The 15,796-nt window shown below is 43.3% G+C and overlaps 1 protein-coding gene across 2 annotated transcripts in view; it reads left to right on the forward strand.

Moving 5' to 3' along the window:
• LOC308385851 (partitioning defective 3 homolog) overlaps positions 1 to 15,796 on the forward strand; it is a 354,241-nt gene that overhangs the window by 94,245 nt on the left and 244,200 nt on the right. For both annotated transcript variants that reach the window (XM_080865038.1, XM_080865037.1), the window contains exon 3: positions 15,051 to 15,225. In XM_080865038.1, the coding sequence (XP_080721164.1) occupies positions 15,051 to 15,225 (175 nt within the window). The remainder of the gene's footprint in view (positions 1 to 15,050; positions 15,226 to 15,796) is intronic.

Below are 15,796 nucleotides of genomic sequence, written 5' to 3' on the forward strand. Positions count from 1 at the left end.
GCTGTGAAGGAGACATTTTTCCTTCTTCTATTAATGTGATAACACATTCCTGCATTGTCAGCACATGACTGGTTTTCCCAGCTGATTGTGCTGGTGTGTGTGTGTGTGGGGGGGGGGAGAAAAACTTGGGCACTGATGACAGATTGAGAAAGTGACTCTTAACACCCTGAGACCCTCAACACCAGTATTAATACCATAATCTCAAACGGCCTGTTATCCCTTCCATATCTGACAGCCACATACGTAAATATAGCCAAAATAAATATTGTTCCTTCTTTAGTAGGAGGCCCAGTCATGGGAACCCTCTGACCTCTAAGCAGTGTCACCCTCTTCCCAAGGTCATCAAGCTGAACTAATCACTCCCCTGGCTTCTCGCAAACTAACTATTCCATGAGCTGTGGCATCTTCATTTATCACATCCTTGATAAGGGGAATCTTTAATTACACCCCTCCTCTCCTCGCGTGGATCTCTTTTCCCTCTTCCCCCTAACAGACTCCCGTCCATCCATCCATTCTTAAAGATCCCTCCAAGGGAAGGGGCTATAGCATGTCACCGTCCCAGCGCTCGGGGACTCAGTAAGTCGATCCAACAGGAAATCAATATTGGGGCCTAATGCTGAATAATTGAGGTTACGGGAGTTCAGCAGCACTCCCCAGACATGCACCCCCACACCCCGTCGCGTAACCTCCCATTATGCACAGGGAGGGGCGCACCATGCTCTCTCGTCCCTTCTCTTACACAGAGTGTTCATTTGTTTGACTTACTGACCGTTTTAACACTAAAGTGCTCTCAGAGATCACTAGTAGCGCTCCGGCTATGGGCCGATTGTTCCTTAGCGAGAAGGTTTAGTGGGGCTTGAAACACTGAGTAACTCCGACCAATGACCAGATTTATGTCCCATCTTGGGGGGAGTGAGGTATATAACTTACCTGATTTCCAGCTGTTAAACCTTGTCATCAACTTTTAAGTCACAGCATATTTCATAACAGCATTTGCCTTCCATTGCCAGTGTGTGCTGAAAAAGTGAGCAGAGGAAAGAGAGCATAATAACTTGTAAGGTTCGGAGTGTGGCATTCACTAGAGGGCACAAGCTGCCTTGCAAAGACTCTAACCTGCAGTTGGGAAGAACAGAGGGGATGAGCTTAGATCCAGAAGTCTGCTCAAAAAGGTTATTAGGAGACAAAACATTGTGAATTGGGGGGACCTGCGGAAAAGTTTCACCTTTGTGATGACGGGCTACAAAATGAAATGGTTTTACTCTTTCATATGTTTGACTCGAGGGTTTGTCTTGAAGCTTGAGCGAATAGATTTGGCATTTGCGAGACAGCTGGATTGTCAGTTCGGGTTGCATGGTGCATGGGTTTTTTCCAAGCAAACATTGATGCAGTGAGTTGATTTTATTCTTAGCTGTCAGGGTTTTTATGTGGTAGTGTTTATGAAACGGCCAAAAGCTGTCAGTGTTAGTTTATTTTTGACAAATAGTGTGCTGACCTGTCTTTTGAGAGGAAGCAGATTAGACACACATACATCTTTGGCAGTGCATCTGGTAGGCTGCTTTTCTACATGTATTTTCTTTCTCTTCAATCTTCCAGTCCTCTCATCGTCTCTGCCTTCAAGATTTCTCTTTCAGACTTCTAAATAAAATTGACTGCATCGTGCCATAATATACAGGCTCGCTTTTTCCACAACCTTCCGTGAAGGTGCAGAGCTCTGTAAAGGCGATGCGCTTGGCCAGAGCCACGGAAACAGCAGGGAGAGGTAGAAGCAGCAGAAAAACAATCTCAAAATCTCAGCAGCCTGTGTCCTTGTTATTCAGTCTGAAGTTTTTGCACTGAGTTTTCTCGCTGGTCTTGAAATCTTCAGATAGCACCCTCTTACATTCTGCATTTCCTGTAGAGGGATTCTACCTTTGCAGAACTCTCGATTATTAATGCACAGCTATTCGCACAAACAAGTACAATATTAATAAATGCGTAAATGCTTCAGAATTGCATTATGTTAAGGCCATTTTTGGTGAGATAGACACACGTGGTAACCAGCCTTGTAAGCTTCACACACACACATGCAAACACACTCGCGGTGGTGTTTTGTCAGATGCAGTGGTACACAAAAAGAAAACTTGTATGTTCGCTGGTGGGCACAGAGCCATTCCTTTGTTGTCTTCCTGTTTGTCTCGGTGTGTTATTGAGAGCGTGTCTCTTCTCACATTGTGTATTTAGCCCCTCCACCACCAAACAGACACACACATGCACGGACAAGCATCCTCTCTCCCTGCTTCATCTCCCTACTCTTTGCTTCCTCTCCCCTCCAGGCTAAGGCCACTCAGGCCTGCAGATGGCAGATAATGACAGTGCTGTCCCCACTGGCTAGTTGTGTGTCTAAGTGTATGTGTGTGCGGGTGTGTGCTCAATGTCTGTTCAGTTCATTGCCAATAGTGGGTTGTAAAGCTGCACTTGGATACCTCCTTGCTGGCTGCCTGGGCGATTGGGTCACTGGTTGGCTTACTGACTGGCGGGCTCACAGTTCACTGGTATATTTGTTGCTGATTTACTAGATAACACATCGACTGTTTGGTTTACCTACTTAGAGAATAGTTGGGTTTTGTTGGCTTACTAAACTGCTGAGTAGCTGATGTATTTATGGGCTGAGCTGCCATACTGACTGACAAGCTGACTAGCATAGTGTCAGGACACTGGCAGATTCTCAGCTAGGTAGGGATATCTTAACTATTGTGAAGGAGATGGTAAGTGTGTGTGTGGTATAAGGTCCTGCGGTGTTCCAGTGTCTCTTCTTGTCTGCCAGTCCTGGCTTGTATTTGTTGTTTTGATAAGGAAATAAATATGAGTCTCCACTAGGGACTGTCTGGACTCCTTTGCTGTGCTTCGTAAACTGAGCATGTGGCTAGCCTCACATTTTAGAGACACCTATTATATTACAAGTGTTTTGCTGTTGGTTAGAAGGTGATAGCTGAGGTTTTCTGAAGTTAAAACCTTCATCATATCTTAGAGTTTAGCCTGTACTTTGGGTCACGCTTGGAAAAAACTGAGGTACTACATTTTCATAATGGACAGCACAACTTGTTAGATCTTCCTGGGCTGGTGAACACACGCCAGTTAGTTACACTTGAGTTGTAAGTAACAGTCTATTTTAACGTAGCACCCTGGATATATAAGATTTAATGAGAACGTTTCAGTTTTGCTTTTCTACAAATAATGCAGTTTTACACAGTTTGTTGCACATTTAAACTTCAAAGTATCAAATTGATATCCAGTTAGCAATTTTATTGGCCCGTTACTAATTTAAACACATGATTTGTGATGACGGATTGAATGTTTGCGTTTTGTGCTTTTCTCTCTGTGTTCCTCTTTTATATCTTCCCTTTCACTGGTCAACTGGCCCTCCCTCAGCATGGTTCTCTTCCTGTTGAAGGGGAGTTTTTCCTACCCAACGTCACCAGGCATTTTCTGATTCTTGGGCTTTTGTCTCCGGTGGGTCAGTTTCTTGCAGTATAAAGTGCCTTGAGGTGACCGTTGTGATTTGGTGCTTTAGAAATTAAATTTACGTTATGTATTTATTTCGTTTTTTGCTAACCAATGTCTTGCCTTTTTCCTTAAATGTCATTATTATTAAATGTGATTTGAATGAACAGCTTAAAGAAACAGAGCACATGAAATTATTTTTTGTGTATATAATGTATTCCACGTAATTTTTGCTCTCAGCAGTTAAGCACATTGAGGCATTTGGTTTGAAGTCTACTTTATGTAGGTTCAAAGTGCTTACCTTTGCATGCAAAATAGTCTGTGCACACGTACAGCCTCTGTTGTTGGTCCATGGCCTCAGGGTATTAGGCAACTCACCTGAGGCCATCCCTGGTGACTGGGTGAAGACCACCCGAGAGCGATGCAAAAACCCCAATTTAAAAACTGTATATAAATCTCAGTCTTCGTGTCATATTGAATGCTGGCTCACATAGCCGCTATACATATGTATGTTCAGATGACGACAGGATTGTTAACGTTCTCTATGAAAATTCAGTTTTTTAAGGATTTCTCAATGAGATGATGAACAGCAAATAATTTTTTATACAGCTTTTCCAAACATCCTAGTTTTTATTTTGGATGCTTATTTTACTTTGCACACAGAAACAAACCCCCCCGATGATAATAGTCACTTGTGTGTTCTGTTTGCCTGATAACAGCCTGCAGTCATTTGTTGTAGTTTTCAGGAAGTCTCACACATGTCTCCTGAGCAAGCCCAGCCTATTCTTCTTTGGTGAATCTCTCAAGCTCCTCAGGTGTACCAGGCCTTGGTCTTCAGTTCATCCCACAGATTTTCAATGGGATTTAATCAGGGTTTTGTGCAGGCTACAAGTGAAGAACATTCACTTTGGTTTTCTGAAGGCACCTCTTCACTAAGAACATTTTGAGTTGTTGCCATTTTAGAAGACAGAGGAACTACCAAGACTCATTTTTTTCTTAATGATTCCTTTCACCATGATGAAATTCCTCACCACTGTGTTTCACTGTGGGGACCATCTTCTTTCGGTTGTACACTTCTCCCCTCTCTCCCCAAACTTAAGTAGCATCTTTGTTTACAAAGAGCTCTAGTTTCATCTCATATAACCAACGGAAACACTTCCCATATGCAGAATCTTTCTATAGGTCATCCTTAGTATACTTCAGTCTTCCTTGAAGCTGTCTCTTCTGCAGAAGTGGAGGTTTTCTTGGTCTGCAGCCTCGCAGTCCATTCCCGTGCAGGGTTCTAGTCATTGTCTTCTTTGAGACTATAATTCCTGACTTGGCTAACTCATTCGCCCGCGTCTTGGAAGTTGTTCTGGTGTCTTTAGACACATCTCTCACTAGTTTTCTTTCCAGAGTCTTTGAAATCTTTTGCTTCCTACTTCTGCCAGACTTGCTCTGTACTGCGTGACTCTTTTTGAATTTCCTAATGATAGTTCTCATTCCAGTTCTTGACACTTGGAAACGCTTTGATAACTTTGTATCTCCTCCTTTGTGAGCATCAGCAATTCTTTTTCTCAAGTCTAAACTGATTTCTTTAGTTTTCGGCATGATGCTTTTTCCGGTGACAGTTCAAACCCTGATTGAAGTTATTATACTGTGTGTAAACAGAAAGTTAACCTTCTGATTTAGCTTGATTTTGCAAGCTTTGAGCATTACAAAGTTATAGCACTGTGCAATAAGAAGGTCGGTTGTACAGTGGGCTAATAAGGTTGACCCTGGTAATGTTTGATTTTTCTTAAATTATTATGTTATTGTGCACAAATAGAAATATTGTATGCTTCCAAAAGTCAACTAGTATGTTTGGAAATGTGTGTCAGAAGCACCCTGTCCCATCACAACATTTCCTGTGCAGTTACAGCAAAAGCACTGCATCTCTCCAACACATGAGGAACTATTGATGTCGTGCTCTGAGAGCCAGAGATTTTAGATGTTTTCATTAATTTGCTGCGACATATAATACCTTAAGCACTTAGGACAAGCGTATACGATATGACAAACCTAAAGTGAAATATTTCTGATTAATGATTGGTTCTGGCCTCGCTAAAGGTATGACTACCTGATTTCCATCCGCCTTGACAACAGAGGATGTATGGCCTTGTCAAGGATAAGGCCCTCCCTCTCTGTCTGCTCCACTCCACTTTCTACTACTGATTCCTTCCATCTCTTTTCACCAGGGAGGCCTGAAATGTTTGAAGCTTTCCCTTTTTTCTCTTGGTCCTCTCTCTCTCTCTCTGTGCCGAGGTCCCTGGATGTAGAGTTTTTAATTACCCCCTCCTAGCTTTGTGCATAACCAATGAAAGATTGAAGGGCACTTCCCTCTGAAAGGCACTGTTAGACTAAGGGTTTTTCTAATGCTTTGGGAGAAGAATACTAATATATAAACTGAGACTTTTGTGCTTTTGTGTATCTGCAGTTTGTTTGTGCCTTGGCAGGTATGTGTGCTCACATAACTCTATCTCTGTGTGTGTGTGTGTGTGTGTGTGTGTGTGTGTGTGTGTGTGTGTGTGTGTGTGTGTGTGTGTGTGTGTGTGTGTGTGTGTGTGTGTGAGTGCACCCCCTAGACAGAGTGTCTGGCTGTTGTTTTGCATGTGAATCAAGGCTGGGGAGGAAAGGCATTATTAGATTGGGAATGTGCACAGAGTGGTGGGGGTGGGCTGGATGAAGACCGTGAGAGCAGCTAGGTTCATTGCATTGATTTGATTTCTTTAAGACCAGTTTGAGGGCGTAACACCTGAAGGTGCCCTCAGCCGCTCTGTTTAGACAGCAAAATGAATACAGTAAGGCAAGAAAATCGATAGAGGATACAATAAACAAATGATTAGACTCCACAAACTATTTTGGGTACAGCATGTGCTCTCAGTGCAGCCTGCCTGAGTATCTCGTATAAAGGAACAAATGGGAGCCCAAGCAACAGAACAAGAATAGTTTTGCATTTATGATGTTTTGGTAAAATAAAGAAAAAAAAAACGTCTCTAAAATGCAAAGATTTCCACTTACCTAGACTGGAATAGGATAATTAATATGATAACATTTAAGAGTGTATCTGGCTGGTGGAACGAGATTAGTTCAGCATTATTTCATGTGTCTGCACAGTGTTAATTACTGTCAGGTGATTGATGGCAATTCAACCCATAAGATGCTTATCGTGTTTCTTGCTTTCTTATGGACACCCACCCTAATTGCTTTCATGAATATGTCATCACTTTTCCTTCTGTATTGCTCCCTCCTCGCTGCTTCTCTTTTTTCCACTCCCAGAGATGTGCAGCAAAGACCTTTTTGTGTGTGTGTGTGTGTGTGCCCTCAGACAAGTGAAATTTATTTCCCAGACTTGAATGGTGTTGAATTGAAACATGCGACCAGAGGGTTATGAGGTATTAATATACACGGAAGAACGTATCGGGGGTGTCGTAGGAATTTTTCCCTTCAGTCAGCACTGCGTAGGTAGTTCTCACACTCACGGCGGCCCGATATGTGTGAATTCATTTTCCCCAACGCGGAGGAAAACTTCAAAGGCAGGGACGGGAATTTAGCCTTGTGGATTTGAAAAGGGATGAGTCTCTAATCTGGTTAAACTTTGCTTGCTCTGTATATTTTCTCTCTGCCTTTTCGTCCACTTCCACACCCCTCCCACCTAGTGGGGTTTTTCCCCCCTTCAAGTCATGAATACCTGTCGAGCTACTTTCCTTTAAAAAGTGAAAGAAATGATGACTTAATGTTTTTAGCCTGTACGGCGGCGTAAACCAATCTCGGGGCTTACGTCTGCTTGTTTAGGGATTATTTTTCTTTAAGCCTGTCATCTTCCTGCACACTGGCATACAAACTTGCCCTCGCCTTTCGTTCCCACCGCCCTCCTCCTCTGCCCTCACGTGTCACCACTGCGTTAAGCGAGAAAGGATGTTTGTGTTGTGCAGGTCTGCTACTGGAGCAAAATTGACTGTTCTTTTCCCGAAAGCTGATAATCTTGCGTCGTAACATGTAACTTAATGCCTATTGTAGTGAGTCTTGGTGACGCTTTAATGTTTACTGCAACTGAATAATCTTAAGCCTAACATGTATTTGAAGTTCATATTTTTATTCAAATTTCAATTGAGGGTGCAAAACATTAAACTGAAGGCGATTCATCCTTGTGCTGCACCGTCTTTACACGTTACATTCGCTTTGAGGTGTGTGTCATCATTTCAGGTCTTGCTGTAGTCAGCCTCTGGGGAGCTTCTTTCCTTTGTATCAACCCCATGTGGCAGCACCTGAAATATGCATATGTTTCTAAAGCGCTGCAGGGTGCCATTTGAGGGTTATTTGGAGTGCTAGTGATGGCAGGCCAGAGTGCTGGAGACTTATTCCCTGAATATTTGATGGTCTTAATAAGCAGGAAAACTACAGGACTAAGCACTTTGTTGGTTTGCTCTACACATGGTGTGTGTGAGAAATAATGGACGGGGGGAAAAGATTAAATATTGAAAGCTGTGTGAGAACTCTGGCATACGAGGAGGAAGGTTTGTGCAAGTACAATGCTGCCTTCAGTCAATCGTTAAAAAGAAGTTACAAGTAAAGGTCACATTATGAAGGGGTCCAGATTAAAAGACGCAAATGCAGAACACAGGAGAAGTGTTAGAAGAAGACAAGCAAACCTCAAAGCAAATGCCCAAGATGGCAAACAAGGTTGGTGAGAAGACTGTAAACAAAACACACTGCTCAAAAAAGTTAACACTTGAAAACACATCAGATCTCAATGGGAAAAAGTCATGTTGGATATCTTCACTATTACGGACTGGGTAATGTTTTAGGAATAAAAGGACGCCATATCATTTGATGGGAATTTTATCAACCTGCAGTGAAATTGGGTCTGAAAATGGGTCCAAGGATTTCATTCTACCTATCTTATAGAGGTTTGCATGTCCTTCCGTGGACATGTATCGCCAGACCATCACTGACCCACCACCAAACCAGTCATGCTGAATGATGTTGCAGGCAGCATAATGTTCTCCACAGCTTCTCCAGATCCTTTCATGTCTGTCACTCAGGGTGAACCTGCTCCCGTCTGTGAAAAGCACAGGGCTCCAGTGGTGGACCTGCTAATTCTGCTATTTTATTGCAAATGCCAATCAGGCTCCATAGTGCCAAACAGTGAGCACTTGGCCCAATAGAGCAGGGGCAGGGATAGCTCAGTAGGTAAAGTGGTCGCCCCATGATCGGAAGGTCGGCGGTTCGAATCCACTTAACGGCTACCCTGAGGTACCCCTGAGCAAGGTACCGTCCCTACACACTGCTCCCCGGGCGCCTGCTTAGTGGGCTGCCCACTGCTTCACTGAGTGAATGGGTCAAATGCAGAGAAAAACAAGTAATTTCCCCATGGGGATCAATAAAGTATCCATTATTATTATTAATAGAGGATATCGGACCCTCAGGACAACCTGATGAAGTGTGTTTCTGTGTTTAGTCACGGACATCTGCCTCCAGCTGGAGGTCATTTTGTAACTCTGGCAGTGCTCATCCTCTTTCTCCACACACAAAATAGGTGTCACCTCATGCTACTAGTAGTGACACTGACTGTAGCCAAATGCAAACCTAGTAGAAAAACAGTCAGAAGACATGAGGAGGGAAAAAATGTCTGTGGCATCCAGTTATAAAACAATTTCTGTTTTGCGGGTTGCGTCATTTTTGGGAGTTTGGCACCAGTGCAGTTTTCAGTGGCCGTAGCTCAGGAGATACTACTAATTGGAAGGTTGACGGTTCGATCCCTCGCCTGCCAACCTGTTGCTTTCTGATGCATCGACTGGAGTATGAATGTGTGCGAATGTTAGCTAGGAAGCATAGAAATAAAAGTTCTTGTGATTGGTCAGGTAGAGTGGAAAAGCGCCAAATAGAAACCAGTTCATTTACCAGTCAGAAAACATTTTAAAATATTTTTCATTTTTAATTAGTAATAACTGTATTTTATAACGATATAATAACTAGGTAGCCCGTTTTCATTTATTTTGGGATAGTTTTGTTTCTGTGTTTAGTTTCTGTGTCAGTGTGTAACCTACAGTAGATTGGTGGTAAGCACCCCCCCCCCCCCCCCCCCAGCCCCACAAGCAGAAACAAAAGTATTATGCTGCTGTGGACACTGGCAGCAGCAGACAGTAAAACGGATTTTAGCCACTAGAAATCAATAGCGTTTTAAGTGTACACTCTTTACAACAAGAAAATGAAGCCATTACCCTCCGCCAGACTCCATTAATAATTTTGCTTAACAAAACATGGGAGTTGTTCATCTAATGCTTCAGCTAATTTGTTTTATTGTGTGTCTTTGGACTTTGAATGGGTTAGCTCAGATCCAAGCCCAAAACCATGACACATGTTCTCTTAGAGGAGTGCATTAAGGCAAATGAGAAAACGAAGACACCGATTCAGCAGCGAAAGATGCGTCATTGGTGTATTAAGATCTGTTTGCATGCCAATACATGATCAAAAAGTGTACACTGTGATGGATGCATGCGGGATTCATGACTAAATGAGCATGTCAAGTGAGGTGAACGGTAGATGGACAGGTGGATGGATAGATGGTTGGCGCGTGGATGAGGGATGGTGCCTCGTAGCTATTACTCAACAAGTTTCGAGTCCTTGGAGTTTCTGGTGGAGTAAGTGGCTTTCACAGTTTCCACCACTACTGTACCCGTAATAACTTTGCGCCCCTGGTGCCCTTGCAATAAAATGATGATAAATGATAGGGAGGGGAGATGAAACCTGGTGTGGGTGTGGGGGTGTGTGGTGTTGTGCTATCAGAGGCAGTATATATGACTTACCGCAGACATTGCATAACAACGCGGCATCCATTCATTTATCATTTTGAATAATGCACTGAGCAAAGTGTTAATCTTTCCCTCGTTCATCTCATAACAAATATGCGAAGTTTTCACGGAGCGACATCCACACGCACACATCCAACTGCAGGAGACAAATGTGCCTATTCTTTAAGCTGTAAGCAGTACTTGTTAGATTCACATTGAATTTTACCATTTGGATGTGATGTGAATGGAACGGGGGGGAAGTAAGACAAATGAATAAATAATCTCTCCTCTAAGGGGAGACTTTTTAGCTACAGCAATAAATATTCACAGCAGGTTGCAGGCTGGCACGACTTTGGATGTGCTCTTTAATTGAAGGTGTGGATTGAGCGGATGGGGGGGCTGCCGCCGGTTGACTCGTGTCAGGCGTCCCTTCCACTGGGCTGTAAAAAAGCTGCCGTGGCAGATATGGATTAGCGTCAGAGCATTGCAGTGCAGGTATTACATGTTTTCACTGGCACTGCGAGTGCTGCCCCGTGACTTCTAATAACCTCTGTTGTCTTGTGTCTTCGGAGCACCACTTTGTGAGCACTTGGGACGGCTGTTTTGTACCAGTGCCACTCCTAATGCCCGGGCTTCATGACAGATCAGAGGTGCTGGGGTGCGTGGGTGGGTAGAAGGATGTATCTGGGAGTTTTGGGAGGGAGGGGGGGTTTGGTTGTCAAAACAGCTCCTCGTTCCCTCCTCAGCCGCTTCCTTTCCATCTCTTCTTCTTCTTCTTCTTCTCCACCTTGCTGCCAAAAGCTGGATAGAGATCAAAGGAGGCCAACATGAAAGGCTTCCCTGAGATTCTGTTTTTTTTTCTTTTCTCGGTGCCCTGTCTCAGTGCTCTCTGTGTTATAGATATGGAAATTCTGAATTCCAAATACATCTTCTACCCAGACTGCAGAGAATGCCCGGCTTCATCCGACTCCTCTCTTTTCTTTCCCTTCTCCTATCCTCTGCCTCGTCTCGCCCCCTTCATCATCATCTCTCGCCATCCCCTGCTCTTGCCTCTCTCCAGCAGCCCTCAGGCATCCAGGTAGATAGCGGTTGATTGGCAGCTGCTGTGACAGTCAGTGGAACCAGCTGAGAGTGGATGAGTGTCAGCCTTGCTCCGGGGGCTTAAGGTAGCGGCAGTGTTGTAGCTCCCTACTGGAGAGAGAGAGAGGCCCATGAAATAAGACTCAGTTCAGTTCTTTTCTTTCCCTCGCTTCTGTCAACTGAAGCAGGTAGGAGCTAAATAGGTTTTTCAAATCGCTCCAGAGTTTATCCTGAGACTGGAAACTGGAACATTTCTTCAACTCACATCCTGTAATGTGCTCGCCTTCTCTCGTTCCTCTCTCCCTACCCTTTTGGTTATCATATAAAAGTCTGTTTTATGATAGGTTATAGCATCTTGTTTTTCAGGGGCTTTTTAAAATTCTTCTCCAGCCTCCCTCCTTCTTCCCTCCTATCTTTTCTGAATCCTCAGCCTCAGCTGTCATGCCACTTGACAATTAGCCATGCTGTTCCCGTCTGTGCTTCATCGCTAAAAAACTTTTTCCTCTTATTTTTTAAACTTCTGAATGCAACTCCATGGCCGCTGTACGGCAGCCACAGGGGGGAAAGTGTGAGAATAAAAAAAAAAGAAAAGTGAAAAGTGAAATCGTCTCAGTTCTAAAGTGGCTGTGACCAATTCCCAGATGGAGGGAAAGCGTTTTTGTGATGGCTTTCAGTGTGTTGCCGCTTGAGCTCTGTCCCGTCAACAGCAAGAATTGCGTCAGCTTTCCCTCTGGCCAAGTGTGTCCCATTCTCCACAGCACAGACAGAGGACACGGTGGCGCTGGAAAGGCCTCGCGCAGCGGGAGGAAGGCGAGGACTCTTTATTGGGTACTCCAAAGACACTTTGTACTGATGATAACCGTGTAAGTCAAACAAAAGCTCAGGTTAGGCCGTTTGCCAGCTCATTTTTCTACCTTTCGATTGTAGTTTTTTTTTGGGTCACAGCTCAAACAGCTGACTACAAGCAATTCTTGACCTTTCTGGAAAAGAAATGAGAGTTGCAGCCTTGCAGGTAAACACAATGCAGAAAGTACAGTTAAAAAAAACCAATCGTCTTATTGTGGTATTATGACCATCGCTGCTAAAGACTTAAATTAAACACAGATAGCTGTGCAAGCTGCATCCGTCTGAGGTCAGATAGTTGAAAAAGCCGTTTTTAAAGGAAGCTGTACTCTACTTATAGAAGAATTAATGGAACATAGTATCAGTGAATAGATCAGCTCAACAACGGACACGGCAAAAAGCAAAAGATGTGTCTGCTAGTTTGGGAATCAGCCAGTTCTTGCATTTTCTTTTTTTCTTCTTCTTGGCTTTATAAGTTGGACGACCTACAGCAGTTTGATGCTTCTGCCCTCAGCTTGTGTACGAAAAAGAACTTTACATGTCTTCTTGGGTAGAAGGGAGGAACGAGCACTTTCAAGAGCCCATAAATATTGAATGCGGGATAAATGCGGACCCATTTGATTATGAAACGGAGAGTGTGTGAATGAGTTTAGTTGTACGTGTCTGATACCAGCAGAGTGCTCTCTAGAGTGTCTGGTGAAAGACTGTGCGTCACTGCAAAGTGGACCTAATTAGGGGGATTTGGGGTGTATTTAAAAATGAATCATACTTCTCCACAACACCAACAACAGTATTCACCACTTCTCTCAAATGGGCAGCTGGCAGGGAGATGGCTTGCTGGATCGCTAAATGCTCCCAGAAACATATGAATGGGAGGCTTGATTGCTTTGTCGCTAATGAGTCATGCAGTCGCGCATACTGTACGCTGGGGCGGCGCAAATGCCGCTGGAGACGGCCCTTCTACTTTTGTTTGTGTTCACAGCTGCCTCTGGTCCTTCGCATAGCTGGCCTGTTCATCATTAACACTTCAAAAAAGGAGCCGACGGAGCAGAATTTTAAACAATTCATTCAAAGAAGCCCCCCCTAAAAATAGTCTCAGATTGCAGGAATGGCACACTGATCAATATTTATCCTCGTTTTTGCCTATTAACTGTGTTTGCAGTTCAACACAAAGCAAAGCAGCTTTTCTTGCCTGCTTAATAATCACACTTCCCAGTGAGCAAACCTGCACGATATTACCTCCTCAAACTGCCTGATTTGTAATATTGAGGCCTTTTCTCTTTCTTTCCCCCCCCCTTTCTGATTGCCTCTCTTTTGCACTAAGTAAATTTGTGATAAACCCTTACAACCTCAGAAATGTAATTTCAGCATCGAAATGGAACACGATTAGAGCGAAATGGGAGAAATCCTTTGGTGATGGAGTGTGTCTCAGGAATGGCATTGGGATGCAAGGAAACAGAGAGAGGGGAAGGGGAAAAAAATACCCTAAACAAAACAGTTTGCTTTAATTGTGTGGTGAATTACAGCAACAGTAAACCACATGGGCATACTCACCGAGAGCCATAAATTCAGACACAAACACATGCACGCTTGAGCATCATCCTCTGCATATGAATGAATTAAATCACAAAGAAGAGCAGGGGCTTCTAAACTTGTTTATATGCAGATTTTCCTGCACTTGAGGTGATGAAAAACAGCAAATACACAGAAAAACGCTTGTGCTATTTTTACCTTCAGACAAATGCGATATGGGATACACAATAGCTGTTTGCTCCCTCCACGTTCACAGCTTTCCATTACACAGACCTGGAGGAAGCACAAGACATAAAAGGGAGTCATCTTATGTCTGTAATATACATGCTATTGTTCCTGTATTGCACGATCTCTATCGCTCTGCCGCTGCCTGATTGCTCTGTCTCGATGGATTGAGAGGTTAATCTCCTTCAGAGAGGTTTATTAACAGGTTGTGCTGGCAATGAAAGCAACTTGGCATTGGTACCTTCACTCCAAGACTACAGCTTGTGCAGCATTTTGGGGATCTTTCATCTCTTTCATCTCTCTCTCCTTGTGCATCCCTCTCAGTCCACGAGTATTAAGTAAAGCTTTGACACATGTGGTGAGTTGGCAATGGCCAGTCTGATTTTTTTTTCCAGCTGATTGTCTTTTTTACTTTAACCTAAATGAGGTCTTTTTCTTGCTCTTTGTTGGCTGTAGTAATCAGTGGTGTGTGTTATACTCAGATAATTATGGGATGCTATGAGGAGTTCTTCCTATCTGGCCTGGGAAATGTGGCAACGTATCACCTATGTTAGAATGGAGCAGCTGCTCGCTGTGGGAGCCTAACTTGGCAACCCTGAGCACCTCATGCTCCATGACTGCAGATGTTGCAAGATTAAACTGTAGAGAAAGTGAGTGTATGCATATCTGTGAATGGGGACAAAAGTAGTAGATTAGCTGAATAAAAAGCGTGCTCACATGGTGGCAGTTTGGCAGTTTTATTTACTCTTTTAACATTTAGACATCTAGACATCTATTTATCTAGACATTGATATCTAGATAGATAGATAGATATTAGACATCTATCTATCTAGAAATCTATCTATCTGGACATGCATCTATCTATCTATCTATCTAAACATCTAGACCTCTATCAATCTATCTAGCCATCTAGACATGATTTTAGACATCCATCTGGACATACATCTATCTCCACATCTACCATCTATCTCTCTGTCTGTCTACACATCTACCAAGCCATTGGCACCATCTATTTGTTCGTTTTTTTCTTCAAAGCACATGCTAACATACAAATACTTCCTTCTCCTCTCCGTCTAGCTGGTTGCAATATATGAAGAGCAGGATCCTCACAATGGAGGCGACGGTACCAGTGCCAGTTCCACAGGTACACAAAGCCCAGAACCCTTCGCCAGTGAGATGAATTCAGCATCAGCCTTCCAGCCCTACCAGGCCAGTAGTGAGATTGAAGTCACCCCATCTGCTCTGCTATCCAGTGAGTCTAGCATCAACATTTACATCACCACTAATTGTTATTGTCACCTGTCTTTATTCTTGATTCATTCATAACTGTTTAAAAAAATGCACAGTTCTCAGGTCTACTTGACCAGTGAAATGTTCTTGAGCTGTAGACTGGAATATTTGGAAGCGTGAAGTCAATTTTCTGCCTTGAAGCAAAAGGTAGTTGGCATTGTTGAGTGGTACAGTATAAAAAAGAGAAAGTAGCCTTCTGATGCAAAGAAGAGAAAAATTATCATCAGTGTGAGTAGTACCTTGAGGCCTGTGCTGTGCTTTTGTAAGAACGAGCAGGAAATGTATGCCACTAGCAGACATTCAAAATGCAAAGCTTTAAAGGTCAGGCACATGAAAGCTGACGTCTGAAAGCTAAAAGTTACTTGGGAAGCCAAGCATAACAAAAGGTAATAATTTCAGACCGTGGTCTGCACTGATGCTCCTTGGGTATCTGCTTATTTTGTGGTGTGAAATTCAGCTACTAAATTATAGCCCCCAAAAATCTGTGTTGCTTAGGTAATGCTATGCTTTGTTGTTCTGAATCACCTTGGCTG

Source organism: Rhamphochromis sp. 'chilingali', assembly GCF_963969265.1.
Source record: "Rhamphochromis sp. 'chilingali' genome assembly, chromosome: 18".
NCBI lineage: Eukaryota > Metazoa > Chordata > Actinopteri > Cichliformes > Cichlidae > Rhamphochromis > Rhamphochromis sp. 'chilingali'.